General features: G+C 36.0%; 1 protein-coding gene across 1 annotated transcript in view; it reads right to left on the bottom strand.

The window, feature by feature from the left end:
- The window catches only part of SEC16B (SEC16 homolog B, endoplasmic reticulum export factor), a 71,446-nt gene that overhangs the window by 33,349 nt on the left and 19,228 nt on the right, over window positions 1–18,869 (bottom strand). The window contains exons 4-10 of the mRNA XM_012547697.3: window positions 18,084–18,204; window positions 15,347–15,467; window positions 11,766–11,913; window positions 11,277–11,425; window positions 9,249–9,310; window positions 8,045–8,180; window positions 7,039–7,269 (exon numbers count right to left, since the gene is read on the bottom strand). Of these exons, the coding sequence (XP_012403151.1) occupies window positions 7,039–7,269; window positions 8,045–8,180; window positions 9,249–9,310; window positions 11,277–11,425; window positions 11,766–11,913; window positions 15,347–15,467; window positions 18,084–18,204 (968 nt within the window). The remainder of the gene's footprint in view (window positions 1–7,038; window positions 7,270–8,044; window positions 8,181–9,248; window positions 9,311–11,276; window positions 11,426–11,765; window positions 11,914–15,346; window positions 15,468–18,083; window positions 18,205–18,869) is intronic.

Raw genomic sequence — 18,869 nt, forward strand, 5'->3', positions numbered from 1 at the left:
AAAGATGTGAAAGTAATGCAAAAGAATCATGAAAAAAGGAAACAATAGCATGAAAAATGATACACAAATATTTGGTGAGGAAAATAACTCCCTAAAAAAATAAAATGGCCAAATGGCAAAGAAAGCACAAAAGCTCACTAAAAATAATAATAATAATAATTCCTTTAAAAGTTAGAATTGAACAAGGAGAAATGAATGACTCTATGAGACATCAAAATAAAACAAAATCAAAAAAGTTTTTTTTAAATGAAGAAAATATGAGCTTTCTTTTTGGAAAAACAACTGATCTAAAAAATAGATCCAGGAGAGAGAATATATGAATTACTAGACTATTTGAAAACCATAATTTTAAGAAAACATGGTGTCAAGAAATTATCAAGGAAAACTACCCTAATATATTATATATTAGATATATTTGAATCAGATGGAGAGATGGAAATTGAAAAAAAAATCCACCAATAACCACCTGAAAGAGGTTCCAAAATGAAATTCCCAAGAACATCATAATCAAATGCAAGAAATTGAAAATGAAAGAGAAAGTACTGTAAGAGTCAAAAATGAATAATTCAAATATTATGGAACTATAGTCAGCATTATACAGAATTTGGACATTGCCAAATTAAAGAATTGGAGGGCTTGGAATATGAAATACCAGAAGGCAAAGGACTTAGAATTACAATCAAGAATCATCTGCCCAGCAAAATTAGATATACTCTTTCAAGAGCAAATAATAAATATTTAATGATATAGAGGACTTCCAAGCATTTCTAATAAAAAGACAAAGCTGAATAAAAAATTTGATTTCCAAATAAAATAAATAAATCAAATAAAAAACAAAAAAAGAGAAAACATTTGAAATTCAATAAGGTTAAACCGTTTATATTTCCATATGGCAAGATAAGATGTGTAACTCAACAACATTACTACTATAAAAGCAATTGTAAGGAGTATATGTAAATTGAGAGTGTGGATATAAAATTATTTGAAGGAATGGTAGCCCAAAAAACCAAAATAAAGGTGTGAGAAATAAAACTGCATTGCAAGAAGAAGGAGAAAGACTACATAGGGTAAATTATAAAAGAAGCTTGAAAGAGCTACTATAATAGAGTGTAAGAAGTTGGGGGAAGTTAGGAGAAAAACTTGAGCCTTACTCTCATCAAAATTGGCTCAGAGAGGGGATAATATACACACTCATTTGAATATAAAAATCTATAATAAAGTAAAAAAAATAAGTAAAGTAAAAATGGACAGGCATAATAAAGAGGGAATGAGAACTCATAAAAGAGAGGGTATTTGAGGGAAAGTATTGATCAAAAGTAAAACACTTGTGAGGAGAAAAAAACTGAGGGGTAACAGAAAGACAGGGATAAGCAAGCAAAAAATTTCATGGAGAGAAATAGTTAGTTGTCATAACTATGAATATGAATGGGATAAACTCTCCCATAAAATGGAAGCATACAGAAGAATGAATTAAAAATCAGAATCCTAGAATATGTTGTTTACATGAAATACATTTGAAGCATAGAGATACACACAGAATAAAAGTAAGGGGAATCTATTTTGCTTCATTTGAAGCAAAAAATGTAGGATAAAAACCATGATCTCAAGCAAGGCAAAAGCAAAAATATATCTAATTAAAAGAAGTACAGAAGGAAACTATATCTTGATAAAGGGGACCATAGACAATGAAGTCATACCAATATTAAACATATATACACCATATGCTATAGAATCTAATTTTTTTAAAGGAGAAGTTGAATAGGTTACAGAAGAAATTGATAATAAAAATATAATGGTAGGGGACCTCAACTTTCCTGTCTCAAAACTAAATAAATCTAACTAAAAAAATAAACATGACAGAAGTTAAGGAGATGAAAAAAAAAAATTCTGGAGGATTTAGATATTATAGATCTCCAGAGAAAATTAAATGAAAATAGAAATGAATATCTTTTTTTTCTCAGCAATACATGGCACATACACAAAAAACAACTATGTATTAGAACACAAGTCCTTCACAATCAAATGTGAAAAGCAGAAATAGTAAGTGTATTCAATTATGTACAATGGACAGATTAAAAATTAATTAGTTAATAGGATTTATTAATCCTAAAAAACAAGTGAGTCAAGAAAAAAACCATAAAAACAATCATAATTTCATTGTGAAAAATGGAATTATTGAGACAAAATACCAAAATTTATGGAATGCAGCCAAAGGAGTACTTAGGAGAAATTTTATATCTCTAATTGCTGACATCAATAAAATAGAGAAAAGCAGATCAGTGAATTAACCATGCAACTAGAAAAATTAAAAAATAACAAACACCAATTAAAGGAGAGGTTAATAAAAGTGAAAGTAAGAAAACCATTAAACTAATAAATAAAACTAGAAGTTGGATTTATGAAAAAATAAATGAATAAACCAATGTTTAATTTTATTTTTTAAAAAGAAAAGAGGAAAAGCTAAATTACTAGTATCAAAAACAAAAGGAATGAATTCACCATCAAAAAAAGATAATTAACACAATTGTTAAGAGCTATTTTGCTCAATTTTGTGCCAATAAATTTGACAGTCTAAATGTGCAATGGGTGAATAGCTATACTTAGATTAATAGAAAAAATAAAATACTTTAAAAATACAATATTAGGGGAAAAAAATTGAACAAAACATCACTGAAAAAAATTCCCAGATCTAGATGAATTCACAAGTAAATTCTACCAAATATTTAAAAAACAATTAACCTTAATGTGATATAAACTATTTGGAAAAAATAGGTGAAGAAAGAATCTTACCAAATTCTTTTTATGAAAGAAATATGGTCCTGATACCCAAATCAGGAAGAGCCAAAACAGAGAAAGAAAATTATAGACCAATTTCCCTAAAGAATATTGATACAAAAAAAATTTTAAAACATAGCACTAACAAAAAGATTATAGCAATGTAACACAGGATCATACATTACAACCAAGTGGAATTTATTCCAAGAATGCAGGATTGGTTCAATGCTACGAAAACTATCAGCATGATTGGCCATAACAATAACAAAACCAACAAAAATGCAATAGATACAGGAAAAACTTTAGACAAAATACCTATTAAGAAACTAGAGAGCAAATGAATAAATGGAACTTATCTTAAAATGATAAGTAATATTTATCTAATACCACCAGCAATCATTATCTGTAATGGGGATAAGCTAAAATTCTTCCTTATACAACCGAGGTGAAACAAGAATGCCCATTATTATCCCTATTACCTTTGAACTAGAATTAATAGCTATAGCAATAAAAGAAGAAAAAGAAATTAAGGGAATTAGAATAAGCAATGAAGAAACAAAATTATCACTCTTTGCAGATGATATGATATTCTATTTAGAAAATCCTTTGAGAATAAACTAAAAAAAACTATTTGAAATTGTTAACAACTTTAGCAAAGTTGCTAGTTGCAAGATACAAAATCAACCTACATAAATGTTCAGCATTTCTATATATTAACAACAAAATTCAGCAGCAAACAAGAGATAGAGAGAGAAATTCCATTAAAAACAATTGTAGACAACATAAAGTACTTAAGAGTCTACCTGCCAAGACAAGCCTAGGAACTATATAAACACAAGTATAAAACACTTTTCACACAAATAAAGTCAGATCTAAACAAGCGGCAAAATATTAGGGTAGACCAAGTTGGCATAATAAAAATGACCTTTCTACTTAAATTCATCTAGTTATTCAGTGCTATACCAATCAAACTATCAAAAATATTTTATAGGGCTAGAAAAAAATAATAATAAAATTCATCTGGAAGAACAAAAACTTAAGGATATCAAGGGAATCAATGGGGGTGGGAATGCAAAAGAAGGTTGTCTAGTTATACTAGATCTCAATCTGTATTATAAAGTGGTAATTTTCAAAACAATCTGGTACTAGTTAAGACACACAATATTAGGTCCAAATTATATTATAATAAATGACCAAAATAATGTAGTATATGTATTTGGAACAATCATTATATTCACAAAAACTGCTGCAAAAACTGGAAAATAGTATGAGAGAAACTATGTATAGACCAACAGTTCATACTGTTATAGTCAAAGTGGGAACATGATTTACCCATAAGCAAATTAAGAGAATATGAAAAAGTTTATTACTCAGATTTATAAATAAAGGACAGATTTAGAACCAAACAAAATGTAGAAAGCATTACAAAATATAAAATAGATCATTTTGATTATATGAAATTAAAAAGGTTTTGCACAAACAAACCAATGGAGCCAAAATTATAAGGAAAACAGATGGGGAGAGGGATTTGTAACAAGTGTATCTAATAAAGATCTCATTTCTCAAATATATAAAGAAATGAGTCAAATTTAGAAAAATGCAAATCATTTCCCAATTGGCAAATGGTCAAAGGATAAAAAAGGCAATTTTCAAACAAAGAAATCAAAGCTATCTATAGTCATATGAAAACATGCTCTCAATTGCTACTGATTAGAAAAATGCAAATTAAAACAATTCTGGGGTAGCACCCACTGATATCAAACTGACTAATGTGACATAAAAGGAAAATGTTGGCTGTTTGTTGGAGGGAATGTGGGAAATCTAGAATGCCAACATACTCTTGGTGGAGTGGAAATGAACCAACAATTCTGGAGAACAATTTGGAACTATGCCCAAAGGACTATCAAACTGTACATACCCTTTGATCTAGCAATAACACTGCTAGGTCTATATTCCAAAGATATCCCCCAAAAAAGGAAAAGGACCTGTTTGTACAAAAATATTTATAGCAGCTCTTTTTGTGGTAGCTGAGAGTTGGAAATTGGAGGAACACTCACGAATTGGATTATGGCTAAACAAGCTGTGGCACATGATTGTAATGGAATATTACTGTGCTATATGAAATGACAAGCAGGATGAACTCAGAAAAACCTGGAAAGATTTTCATGAACTGATGTGAGTGAAGTGAACAGAACCAGAACACTGTACACAGTACAGCTACACAGCTACACAGTAGCAGTAATATTATTTGATGAAGAACTATGAATGACAGCTATCCTCAGATATAAAATGAACTAAGATGATACCAAAGGATTAATGATGAAGTATTCTATCTTCCTCCAGAGAAAGAACTGATATTGACTGAATACAGACTGAAGCAAGCTATTTTTTCATTTTCTTTCTTTCACTTTTTTCTTTTACTAGAGTCTTCTTGTACAAAATAACTAATACAGAAATGTTTTACATAATTGCACATATATAAATTGTATCTGATTGCTTACTGTCTCAGAAAGGAGAGAAGGATAGAGGAAGAGAAAGAGAATTTGGAACTCAAAATTGTAATAAAAATGTTTAAAAATTGGGGGAGAGGAAATAAAAGTAATTTAACTCAATGTAATATAAATTCCTTGAAGTTAGGAACCTTGCTCAGGTCTTAGACTCCAGGTCTTATGTTCTATTCACTGCACCAATTAATTAATTATTTTTATACCAATTTGCTCCTTCATTTCTTCTCCTTCCCAAAATCAAGATCCATAAGGCTATTGCTTTTAAACCCTGTCTAGCTGCTGATGACCAGTCCAAGTAAACCGTTCTTAACCTTAGCAAAGATCAAAAAATTTCCTTGTATCTAAAACATGATAAGCAGAGGAGGAAACGCTAGTGTTGTATCTTTAATCCCAGTGTTGGATTAACCAGCTCCTCAAACAAGCAAACTGAAAACAGTATCCATGGGCTCTGGCCCACAGACACTGCACTCTTTTGTTAAATGAATAATGAATAAAAGCTACATGCTCTAACAGCTCCCATCAGAGATGATATTCACACCTCTCTAAGGCTGAATCAATCATGTCAATGACTCCTTGAGAAAGGAAATATATCTAACTTTTCCTGAAAATGTAGATTCATTCAACAAATATTTATTGAAGAGTGTGTGTAAGCTCTGTGCTAGTGTAACCCATTATTTCCACAATGCCAGGAAATTTGTCATTTAAGGACACTAATGAGCTAATGAGCTAATTCTATCTTCAGGCAAGAAGAAATTGCTCATTCTAAAAAAAAAAAAAAAAACTCCCCATTTAATCCTTTTAGAGGGAGAGGGAAAGGAAAAGGGAAAGGGAAAGGGAAAGGGAAAAGGAAAAGGAAAAGGAAAGGGAAAGGGAAAGGGGAGAGAGAGAGAGAGAGAGAGAGAGAGAGAGAGAGAGAGAGAGAGAAAGAGAGAGAGATTATGATTAGAGATAGGTCTCAGAATCAAAATCAGAACAACTCAGGTTTAAATCCAGGGTCTGACATGCGCTGTCTGTATTTCCCTAAGCAAATCACTTAGTACCTCACAAGGTGACAGGAAGGAAGGAAGGAAGGAAGGAAGGAAGGAAGGAAGGAAGGAAGGAAGGAAGGAAGGAAGAAAGGAAAGAAGGAAGGAAGGAAGGAAGGAAGGAAAAAGGAAGGAAGGAAGAGAGAGAAGGAGGGAGGAAGGAAGGGAGGATGGAAGGGAGGAAGGGAAGAAGGGAGGGAGGGAGGGAAAGAGGAAGGGAAGAAGGGAGGGAGGAAGGGAAAAAGGGAGGGAGGGAAAGAAGGAAGAGGGCCTCTTAGATTATCAGTACTACCTTGGGCTAGCCCAAACCTGTCATCCTCTTATATGACTGGATTGGTGCAATCATTATATTCCAACATATATTACTGCTGGAGGAATCCCTTTAATAGATCCCAAATAACTTTTTTTTTAATGTTTACTAAAGAACCAAGTCTGTTGTTGTTGTTGTTCAGTCCTTTCAATCATGTCTAAATCTTCATGATCCCTTTTGGAGTTTTCTTGGCAAAGACTCAAACTGGTTTGCCATTTTCTTTTCTAGCTCATTTTACAGATAAGAAAAATGAGGCACACAGCTGGTAAGTGTCTAAGGCCAGAATTGAACCCAAGAAGGTGAGTTTTCTGGACTCCAGGTACTCTATGCACTATACCCCCTAGCTGGCCCCACCATTTCTAGACTGCTTTAAAAATACAACTCCTTGAGGGATTTAAGTGTAAAATTAAAGATTACTTGCCTTCTTTCTTCCATAGAAGAGAAGTTTAGTGAACTTCTCGATAATCTGGGCGGGTGTCTCTACACTGGGAGGAATCTCACCAGTAAGCAGGTTGGGTGTCCCGGAGCTTGGTAGTGGCCAATCATCATCTGTCAAGTTGATCAGGTTAGCTACAGGGGCTTGTCTTTTATACTTCTCTAGGTTCTTGCAGTCTTGCATCAACAATTCAGCTACATCTGACCCCACCATTGACTTAAAAAAGAGCAAAGAGAATAGAGCATGAGGTCCATAACAAGATTCCAAGAACAGCCTACATCTGTCCTAATCTATGATTCAGGCTAAGAAAACAATGACCTAGGAACTTCTTTCTAAAACATCTTTATATAATAATATTTCTCCCCCCAACACACACACACACACACACACACACACACACACACATGCTTGTACAGGTGTAATGTTTCTCATAAAGCACTTGGATGACCAGCATTCATCTCATTAACATTATTGATGATAGCTATGACTTCTCTGGAAGATCACCAGGATCAAGTTAGAGGAAAAAATGCAAATTTTTGTGGGGTTGCTTCCTAGCTGGACCACCATCCATAGTGTAGGGATGCAAATAGAAGGGTTCCTATATTTAAACTGGTATTTGTGGTATACAAAAAAAAAAAAAAAAAAAAAAACCAGTCTTGAAGGTTAAAAGAGTGGGTTTAAGTCTTGCCTCTGATCTTTTCTAAGTATAGAACAAGAGAAAGTCACTTTTTCAGTGATCCAATCAGCCCTTTATGTCTCTACAAAATAAGTCTATATCAGTAGAGGGAGTCCCCATAACAGGAGCTCCCCATCCTAATGAATTCACTGATCCAGACCAAAAATAACAATAATTTATTTGCACTTTTTTCTCCCAGAACAGTGCTTTGCTTCTGACATTTTGCCATAAAAGTCCATGAAATTAACACAGCTTTATCCAACCAGAAGCCCTTCCATTTCCATCTGCCCTAAATGGGGCCATTTGTCTACATACTCCATTCTGCCGACAAAGAAGGATGAGCAGCTTCCAGAGCAGGGCCAAATCTCTACCTCTTGGACTCTCAGTCTTGGAACTCAAAGCTGCCTTCTGCTGGCAAAACAGCATCACATCCACCTTGTGCAAGTCTTCCCTGGGGGGGGCAACACAAGAAGCAGAGTTAGTCACTGGCAATCATATTTTACAATAATCAAGGGAAGGGTAATTAGGATTCTCTACAAACATGAAAGATGCCTCAGAGATGGAGATTAGGGCTCATCCATGAGGATTTCTCAAAAAGCCTGGCCGCATAAATCCAGTGGGGAGCAGTCTGGCAACAAGGAAGCTGTCATCCCAAAGAAGGAGAATGGATTTGGGTTATCAGCTCAAAGAGAATATTCAACCTAAAGGGGATCATGGGACCTAACACCTATTTTCCAGATGAGGAAACTGAGACTTGCCAAGCTAGGTAGTGACAGAGATGAGCCAGGAATCTAGATTTCCTGGTTCACAATTCAAAAATTTTTTCCATTATTCCCCTGTAGTCATATGCCATAGAAAACAAGGCTTTTATTCACATAGAACTGAAGGAGAATGCCCCGTGGCCATAGAAATACTCTGTTGTTTTGGGGTTTGTTTGGGTTTTTTTTTCCTCTTGGAACGCACATAGAGCTGAGAAAAATAATCACTGATATAGAGACGCTCCAATTCAAACCTACAGAGGGCAGATGTGCCCAATCATTCTAATCCAACTATTGAATTCCATCATGCATTTTCTCCCTAGTGGAATCCATGCTTTAAGGCTATTTTTTTTAAACATTAATTCACTCGTTGGCAAGTTCCCAGAAACCACTCTGACAATGGTGTGCTATTCTAATATCCATCTGCTGTCATTCATATAGAGCCCTAGAATTTCCTTGAGGTGATCTCTACAGATTTTAATTGATTTTTTTTCCATGGGTGGTCTCTTGCTTTTAAACCTGTTTTCTTGTTCTCTTTACCTACAAATGATGAAATCAATACAGACAATGACACATTTGGCTCTGTCTCACAATACAAAGGAGTTTGCTTTGTTATCCATTACTGAATCTTTTCTTCAAGGAAAGGCAAGCAAGCTAGAGCCAAACAGATAGCAACATAAGAAGCATGTGAGCCATGAACAAAAGGAACTGACTTGTAGCAAATAAAAAAGCTTTACTCAGAAATCTTGCAGGAACTTTACCTGATCAGAGGTCCTGAGAAAGCTCTTAGCTCCTCTTGTTCCTCAGTGTCATTAAGGAAAACCTGGAAAACAAAAGTAGATTTCCTCTGCCTACCTAATGCCTGCAACAGTGAGTGGAAAGGTTTTGTCAGCCTCCCTTAGCCAACCTTCAGAGAGAATGATTTTACAAATCACTTTGGAACATTTCTGCTACATAAGCAAGACTGTCCTAACTCAAAACAAAATGCTAAGAGAAGCAACTGGCCTTTTAATAAATGGAGACAGTGCATTATAGAAGGCAGGAGCTGATATTTGGAAATATGGATTAAAATCCTAGTTCTGACACTTAACTTACTAGTTAGTTGATAGGATTATAGATTATAGATATTATAGATCGATGAGTCAATAGGCAAGCCACTTACTCTACTGGCTCCTTAGTTTCCTCATCTGTAAAACAGAGATACTAATACTTGGACAATTCACCTCAAAAGGTTGTTATAGGTTGACTTTTGTTATTTTCAGTGTGATGTGAGCTATTATTATTATCTCTAATGTAACGGGTGGGACAGGCAGTTTAAAACTAAGTCCCTCCAACTTAAAAGTTATAAACCACAGAGACTCATAAGTACTGATGCAAAATGAAATGAATAGAATCAGAGATAGTAATAGCGATGTTATCCAATGTGAATGACTTATCTATTCTCAGCAATATAAGGATCCATAATGAATTCTGAAAGACTTTCCATCTCCAGAGAAAGAGCTGATAAAGTCTGAATGCAGATTGAACATACTTTTTTCTTTATTTTTTGTATTTTTTTAATCTATGTTTTCTTTCACACTATGACTAACATGGAAATGTGTTTTACATGACTGCATTTGTATAACCTATATCAAATTGCAATGAGAAGGGAGGAGAGAAAAGGAAGAAGAGAATTTGAAACTCAAAAATATTTTAAAATAAATGTTAAAATTGTTTTTACATGTAACAAGGGGAAATAAAATACTAAATTTAAAGAATAAAATAAATGGTTTATATTCGGTAGCTTAAAAAAAAAGGAAGAACTTAAATTCCAAACTGAAGGGGACCCCACATATAATACAATCCCTTCATTTTACAAATGAGAAACATATAGCTGGTAAATGGAAAAACCAAGAGTTGAACTCTTTAACCAAACTGAACCAAGAGTTAAGTCCTCTGACTAAAAATCCAGAATATTTCCCACTGATGTCATGTTTGAAATGAAGCATCCTACTTCCTCTTCTCAAGCCTTGTTATAATCATAGTTCCTTATGATAACGATCTGGGCAAGAAACTCAAATTTCAGGACACTCAACTAAGCTGTAATGTTTGTCCAAGAATGGAACTCTACACAATACGGTTACTTGTGATTCAGAACACCACCAAGCTGTCATGTTAAAAGTGTGATATATTTCTGGGCAAGGCAACATACTGGTAGCATGTCAAGGGAAAAGTGGACCTAAGCTAGTATGAATATGACTGGTATGGATAGAATGCTAGCTTGGAATCAGGGAGACCTGAATTCAAATCCTGTCTGAAGCGTTCTAGATATAAAGTGATGGGAAGGTCACCAAAGTTCTCAGAGTCTTAATTTGTGAAACTTTAAAATGATGGTGGTGCAATAGACAGAACACCAGGCCTAGAATCAGGGAATCTCATCTCCATGGGTTCAAATCCACCCTCAATAACTTACTAGTTATGTGGTCCTGGGCAAGTCACTTAACACTGTTTGCCTCAGGTTTCCTCAAATGTAAAATGAGCTGGAGAGGACAATGGAAATCACTCCAGTATCTTGCCAAGAAAATCCCATATGGAGTCAGAAATGATTGAAGAAATGTGCACTGAATAAAGTATTTTACAAATATTATCTTATTTAGTGAATGAAAAACTGCTTTCTTCTTGATTCCTGTGAAAGCAAATCAATAATCTCTTTACATGGTTAGCAATTCAGACTGTGGAGTGTATAAGGAGAAGTTAAGAGCAGGGCTGTATCCAACATGTCTGCATGATGGGGGCTCTAATAGTTTTACCTCCAAACTGTGTACTTCCACAAGTGCTGTCTGCCCATCAGCGGGATGGTTGGGGCACACCACGATCAATTGGCCTCCTGGTCCAAAGCACACAGGTGTGTGAGGGATGAAGAACTTCATGGAATCCACAGGACCAACTGATGCATCTTCTAATCAGAGATAATCATTGTTAGAGCTGGTGTCTTGGATTATAAGACGTTGATATGGAAATGAAATTGGGGCAAGATTCTGGATGGACTAGAAAATAAGAGCCTCAAATTAACATCATAATTAAAATCCCTGCAGTCGAAGTTCATGAGGTCAGTCAATTAACAGGATTTATTAAGTACTTACTTTGTGCCATATACTATTGTAGACTCTGGGGATACAAAGATAAAACAAAAAATAATTTCTGCCTTGAAGGAGTTTATATTTTATTAGGGAATTCAAGGATCATTTATAAATGGGGCAGGTGACTGAGAAGCTTCTCAGCAGAAGGTTGCTGCTAACCTGTCTGAACAGGACTCCAAGTCTTCGAAGGTGTAGAGTCGAATTGATCAGATGGATCCAACATGTACTGGCTGAGCTCATAGCTGCTGGAGCTAAGACCCGACTCCTTATATTGCTGGAGCAAACTAGATCCACCGGTCGATGAAAGCTGGAAATTTTTTTTAAAGTGAATAATCAATAAACATTTAATAAGCACATACTATATACCAGGTACCATGCTAAGCATTGGACAATGGCAATACATCTGGAAATAGTGGCTGTCCTATGTTCTCAAAGAGAGCCAAAATGACATCACTAGGTTAGAATAGAGTTAGTGTGTCCGATTATAACTAATCAGAACTCGGAAGGTAGTGTCACAGCCAGAAACAAATAGTCCCTATGAACATTTGGGGTGGATTCTCTAATTTTGTACATCTTGAATTTCTTCTGAGCTACTTCAATTCTGCTTTATTCACAGAACAGAGCACCTTCTCTGATGAGAGCACTCCACACTGGATGGTCCTGTGCCAGTGTCTCCCATGTCATACAATCATTTCTAAAATTCTTAAGAAAAACACATCAGGTGCTGAGTGAAATGAGCAGGACCAGGAGATCATTATATACCTCAACAACAATACTACATGATGATCAATTCTGATGGACCCGGCCATCCTCAGCAACGAGATGAACCAAATCAGTTCCAATGGAGCAGTAATGAATTGAACCAGCTACACCCAGCAAAAGAACTCTGGGAGATAACTATGAACCACTACATAGAATTCCCAATCCCTCTATTTTTGTCCACCTGCATTTTTGATTTCCTTCACAGGCTAATTGTACACTATTTCAAAGTCTGATTCTTTTTGTACAGCAAAATAACAGTATGGACATGTATACATATATTGTATTTAACTTATACTCTAACATATTTAACATGTATTGGTCAACCTGCCATCTGGGGGAAGGGGTGGGGAAAAGGAAGGAAAAAGTTGGAACAAAAGGTTTTGCAATTGTCAATGCTGAAAAATTACCTATGCATATATCTTGTAAATAAAAAGCTATAATAAAAAATAAATAAATAAAGGAAGAAGAAAAAAAAAGAAAAATATATCAGGAAGATTGGACTGCATCTATTGAGTAAATCAATGCAGAGGCCTCTCATTCCTAATGCTCTTTTAAGAAAACCAAAATTCCAATTCCTCAATAAATAATGTGATAGTGAAAGGATTCATTAGTAGTTCAATCCATCAACAAGTATTTACTGAGCCAGGCACTGTAAAATAGCAATATTAAACTCAAATAGAAACTGGGAGCACTAATCCATACATAAGGATGCCTATGAGACACAGATTGGCTCAGTTTCAAAATATAACATTATCTATGATTTATTTTATTTTCATTTATTTTGTTAAATAGTTCTCAATTTATTTTGACAATATCATTTGACTAATTGACTAATTTCAATTTGACTAATATCAAATTCATTTGTTAAATAGTTTAAATATTAAATTTATATTTCTTAAACATTTTCATCTGATCATGGCCACAATCAGGTGTGGGCCATAAGGCATAGCCCTTGACTTTAGGGAACTTATAGCCTAAATGAGAAGATACATGAAAATGATAGGGTACATCTTCTAGGGGAAATATAGCAATAATTTTAAGGTCCTGTGACTTTAAAGTGCTTCTGTTCTAACAATCTATCAATGATTATAAAAGTCTTCTGTCCTAGGAATATAATAATATTTTTTCTCAGACTTTATGGAAGATAAATTAAGAATCCTGAGGTCCTCTGACCTTAGAGTGTTATTGTTCTAACAACATGTCAATGATTCTAAGTCTTCTGGACTTAGAATAATCCTACAAACATTACTGACTGTCAAATAGGTAATCTTTTGATCAATGACAACCAAGTTCCTTGGACAAGAGTGAATAAATCACCCCTCAAACCTATCTGTAAGCTCTGATCTAACCTTGTCCTATAAATCTATCTTCTTGCTCTTGGTTTTTTGGTTGATTCTTTTGGAACTTAGCCTACTTCAATTGGTATTTCAATTATAATAAACTTTGCCTCTTGACTTGGATATGGGTTCAAGTCTGAAAATTCTTTTGAGACACCTTGTGACATGGATCTGTGATCCCATTCTTTTGGAGTTCCTTCTGAACCATAACAAAACCACATAAAACAGAATAGAAAGCAAATACTAAATTCTTTGGAACCTATTATAAAAACCATAGGTGTTTTGCAGAGAGATTCATGCTAGCCAAGGTAGGTAAAATGTGTGATTCTCTCTTCCTACTTAAATTAAAATATTCCAATAGCTCACCAAACCCCTAGAAAAATAAACTGCCAATTTACTTGAGTTCAAGGGCAAGGAGTTTCAATTCAATTCAACTCAACAAACATTTATGACATTTATTTAGCATCTACTGTTATTTGCCCTTTGTTTTAGAGGAGGACCAATGAGATGATAGATGATATCTTGATTTGCACTTGTCCTGCCACTGGACAAAAGTCAAGATGGCCTGAGATGCCCTTGACTTTGGGAAACTTACAACATAAATAAGAAGACCAACATGTACAGTTTAGGCAATTCAAACTGGTTTAGCCACACTGCTGAGCATTTTACCTGGATGTGACCACTGTACATACTACACAGCTTCTTAGAGCCACAGCCCTAAGAGGGCTGGGTGAATCAGGTGAGACACCAAAGGTGGATGAGCAGCCCTGAAAAGGGCTCACCAATCCCTCACACCAGAGGTGCTAGTTTTCTCAATACCCCATACCACTTAGATGGCACAATGGACAGAAGGCCAGATCTGGAATCAAGAGGACTCATTTTTCTGATTTCAAATCCTGCCTCAGATCTTTCCTAGCTGTTGTTTTGTTGGACAAGCCATTTAACCCTGTTTGCCTCCGTTTCCCCATCTGTAGAATGAACTAAAGAAGGAAGTTGCAAACCATTTCTGTATCTCTGCCAAGAAAAACCCCAAATGGGCTCACAATGAGTCAGACAGAATTGAAATGACTCAATAACAATGCTAAATAACAATCACTGTGCTAAGTCTGGGGAAACAAAGAAAGGCATAAAACAGTCCCTGCCCTCAAAAAGCTCACAATATAATGAGAAATTGAACATAGCAGGAAGCAACTGAATCTCAAGGGAAAGAGTTGTTTTTCAGTTCCATCCAACTCTCCAAAGCTCCATTTAGAGTTTTTTAATGTGTTTTTTAGTTTGCTTTTGGCAACGACACTGGAGCAGTTTGTCATTTCCTTCTCCAGCTCATTTTACAGATGAGGAAACTGAGGCAAACAGAGTTAAGGGAGTTTCCCAGACTCATACACCTAGTAATTGCCTGAGGTCAAATTTGAATTCAGGTCCTCCTGACTCCAAACTTAGCACTCTATCCATGGTACTTCCTTGCTGCTCTGGGTAAATTTTATACATGTGGAATTTAAAATTAGAAGACCCTGATTAAGCCAAATGTGGCCACAGCTTTGCAGAGTGCTGGCCACTGGAGAGAATCCAAACGATACCGGACTTTGAGAATGAAGGTAGAAGCTTCCTAATTGTGACACTTCAGACCCATGGGTGAGGTACCTCATTGAGCTGGGTGTTGGCCCCTTCCAAGGTGCTATATGGCAGTTCCTCTTCCCCTGGTCTTTCTTGCCTGGCAGAATCAGAAACGGGGCTTTCCTTGTATTTATCATAGTTTTTAGACCTGCAATAAGGGGAACAAAACCTAGTAAGAAACCAACATTAAGCAAACACAAATAAAATAGTACTTTTTGGGGGGAGCCAGGCAATTTGGGACTAAGTAACCAGCTCAAAGTCACACAGATTGCAAGTGTTAAATGTCTGAGGCTGAATTTGAACTCAGGCCCTCCTGATTCCAGGGCCAGTGCTCTACTATTGCATCATCCAGCTGCTACAAGATGGTACTTTTTATATTACAGAAGATAAAGCAAATGACCCTAGCTCTCAAGCAAGAAGGAACCTGAAAGTCCATCTTTATTTAACAGATAGGGAAACTGAGATCCAGAGAGATTTGATTCCCTACATAAAAGTCACAAAAATCAGTAATATTCAGAGAATGAGATTTGAATCTAGGTTCACTGATTCTGGAGCTGGTGTCCTTTATATTATATACCACCATTTCTCTAATGAATACATTCTCCCTCATTAGCCTTCATTACCTAGCAACTCAACAAATAAGAAAAAACTTATTGTGTTCTTGGTGCAATGGCCTGGAATAAGTTCAAGTCCATAGAAAAGACTTCTTTCCTTTTGGTCTAAGTAGATTCAAATAGTTTAAATAAAAATACTTTGATTTGAGAGAGACTTTGCTGGATAAAGATACAAACACAGATGGATTTCCATCCTCTTTCCCTTTCCCTTTATTCCCTGGACTGCCTCAGTTCTTCCATTCTTCAGCCCAGAGGCCAGTTTATGATCATTCATCTTTGATACTACCAGTTCAGAATCAAGTGAGCATCATAGGTCCTGATCAAGTTTAACTATGAGAGCATTATAGTGGTTAAGTCAATTTAGGAAAAAAATTAAGGATCAAATGTGAGTCACTAATAGAAAGAACTCCTAGTGAGGAAGCTCCCTCCATCAGCGGAGATCAAGACCTCTGCCATTTATAATCTTATAGAATTACCTAGAAAAATAATGTCAAAATACAGCTCCTAGCTGTAGTGCTGACAGAATCAGAATAAGATGTAATTGGCAAATGTTTAGCAAAATAAATAAAAATACAATGCAACACAGATGATGTCAATATGTGATTTTTAATCCAGTTTTGTTTGAGTTTGACTCCACTGACCTAGAGCATTAAGACTTAAAGTGATCTGCCCATGGCCAAACAGCCATGAATCATCAAACAATTGAATCCTGATCTTCCTAAATCCAAAGCTGGCTCTCTTGAGATATATGTCAAACTGCCTCTCTGAGGCTGATGATAACACTATTGTTGTCTCTTCTAGGGGCAGGCTTGGGGCCATGACCCAGACTGAATGAATCCTGAGACCATAGCAGATATGGATCTATCATGAAAGACTAGATCAGATCTGGGGTATTCCAAAGCTAAGTAGGTTCTCAAGGTCCACTGCAGTCTGTAATCACGTACCTGACACTGCCTCTACTCTCCTTCAGATCCCTCAAACTGCTGCAATAATTTGTTGTTTGGCCTTCCAAACAATCTTCCACTCAGCTGACAAGTGATTTTCCTAAAATGCAGGTCTTATCACGTTGTTCCCCCATTCTCTCAATTCTGCTGTTGACCTACTACCTCCAAGATCAAATATAAAATCCTCTGTTTGGCTTTTAAAACCCCCTCATGACCTGGTCCCCTCCTACCTTTCCAGTTCCCTTACATCTTATACTCCTCCCCAACATGCTCTGTGATTCAGTGACATCAGCCCCCTTGCTTACTGGTCCTCAAACACAACTTTCTCTGAATGTTTTTCAATGGCTAGCTCCATGCTTGGGGAACTCTCCCTTCTCTTGGCTACTTGCTGGCTTCCCTAGCTTCCTTCAAGCTTCAGCTATAATCCCACTTTCTACAGAGAGCATTTACTAGAACTCCTTAATCTTAGTGTCTTCCCTCTGAAACTGTGCCCACTATATATATATATATGTGTGTGTGTGCGTGTGTGTGTGTATGTATGTATATATACATAAATAGGTATTAGAGAGAGAGAGAGAGAGAGAGAGAGAGAGAGAGAGAGGGAGAGAGAGGGGGGGAAAAGAGAGAGAGAGAAGAAGAAGAGAGAAGAAGAAGAAGAAGAAGAAGAAGAAGAAGAAGAAGAAGAGAGAAGAAGAAGAAAAGAAGAAAAGAAGGAAGAAGAAGAAGAAGAGAGAGAAGAAGAAAAGAAGAAGAAGAAGGAAGAAGAAGAAGAAGAAGAAGAAGAAGAAGGAAGGAAGAAGAAGAAGAAGGAAGGAAGAAGAAGAAGGAAGAAGAAGAAGAAGAAGAAGAAGAAGAAGAAGAAGAAGAAGAAGAAGAAGAAGAAGAAGAAGAAGAAGAAGAAGAAGAAGAAGAAGAAGAAGAAGAAGAAAAGAGAGAGAGAGAAAGAGGTCTCTTCCATTAGGGATAGCTCCTTAGAATAAGGAACTGGTTTTTTTTTTTTTTTTACTTTCCTTGTATCTCTAGAGTTTATCCCAATACCCTAAGACAAAAAAGGTACTTAATAAATGTTAGTTAATTGACAAACTAATCCAGCACAGAATGGGACTTGAAGTTGAGGGAAGAAAGCACCCTTTCTTCTAAGTTTTGCTTCAGGCACTGTGACTGTGACAAGAACAAGGTGAGAGCCTTCCTTTGTTGCCATCTTACCAAAACTGCATTTCACCATTTGTTCCAAACGGGCTGCTCTGTCTTTCCTCATGGTAGTCACTGTAGGGGTTTTGATCTCTATGATCTCCAGGTCTAGTGTGGGGACTCCCCTGCCTTGGAACTACAGCCAAAAAAAAAGAGAATGAGAGGTCAGAAATGACATGCTTGCATTTCCCAGAAGCAGGGTACCTAAGCAATGCATCCAAAAATGTATTTGGACGTCATGAGGCAGAATTTCTTCACTGAGGAGAAGTCTGAAAATTCCAGCCTCTGACATATAATTCTTATCCCCCACAGACTATTAAGAGCAAAAAATTACACAATGGTGGGGAGATGGGGGTGGGATATATGTATGTCTATGTGTGTGAAGACAGCACCAAAACAGACTCCTTCTCCTCTCCAACATTGTCGCAAGCTGCCTGAAACACCCACCACCCACGACTGAATGTGCTGCTTACCTGTCTAGAACTGTGGAATTTGAAATTTTCCACATGTGAACAATGACTAGCAGGACCTCTGTATTTATGAGACTGCACTGTATACTAATGAGACTAAGGTCAAATACTTGGTTTCCATGTAGTTTGGCTGCCTTCTGCTCTCAGATTTTGGTCTTGGTTACAAAAACTATAAGGGAGATGGATCAGTACAACTTGTCTTCAAATTTACAAAAATAAATCAAGGGGCATGTCTTAATGATGGTAGACCAATAGTATTCTCTTAGTAGATGAAGAATAGCAGCTCCTTCCTTGGTTTCATCCCTCAAGATCAAGAAATAGAGATATCTGG

The sequence above is a fragment of the Sarcophilus harrisii genome, chromosome 4 (genome assembly GCF_902635505.1).
Source record: "Sarcophilus harrisii chromosome 4, mSarHar1.11, whole genome shotgun sequence".
In the NCBI taxonomy this organism is placed as follows: Eukaryota; Metazoa; Chordata; class Mammalia; order Dasyuromorphia; family Dasyuridae; genus Sarcophilus; species Sarcophilus harrisii.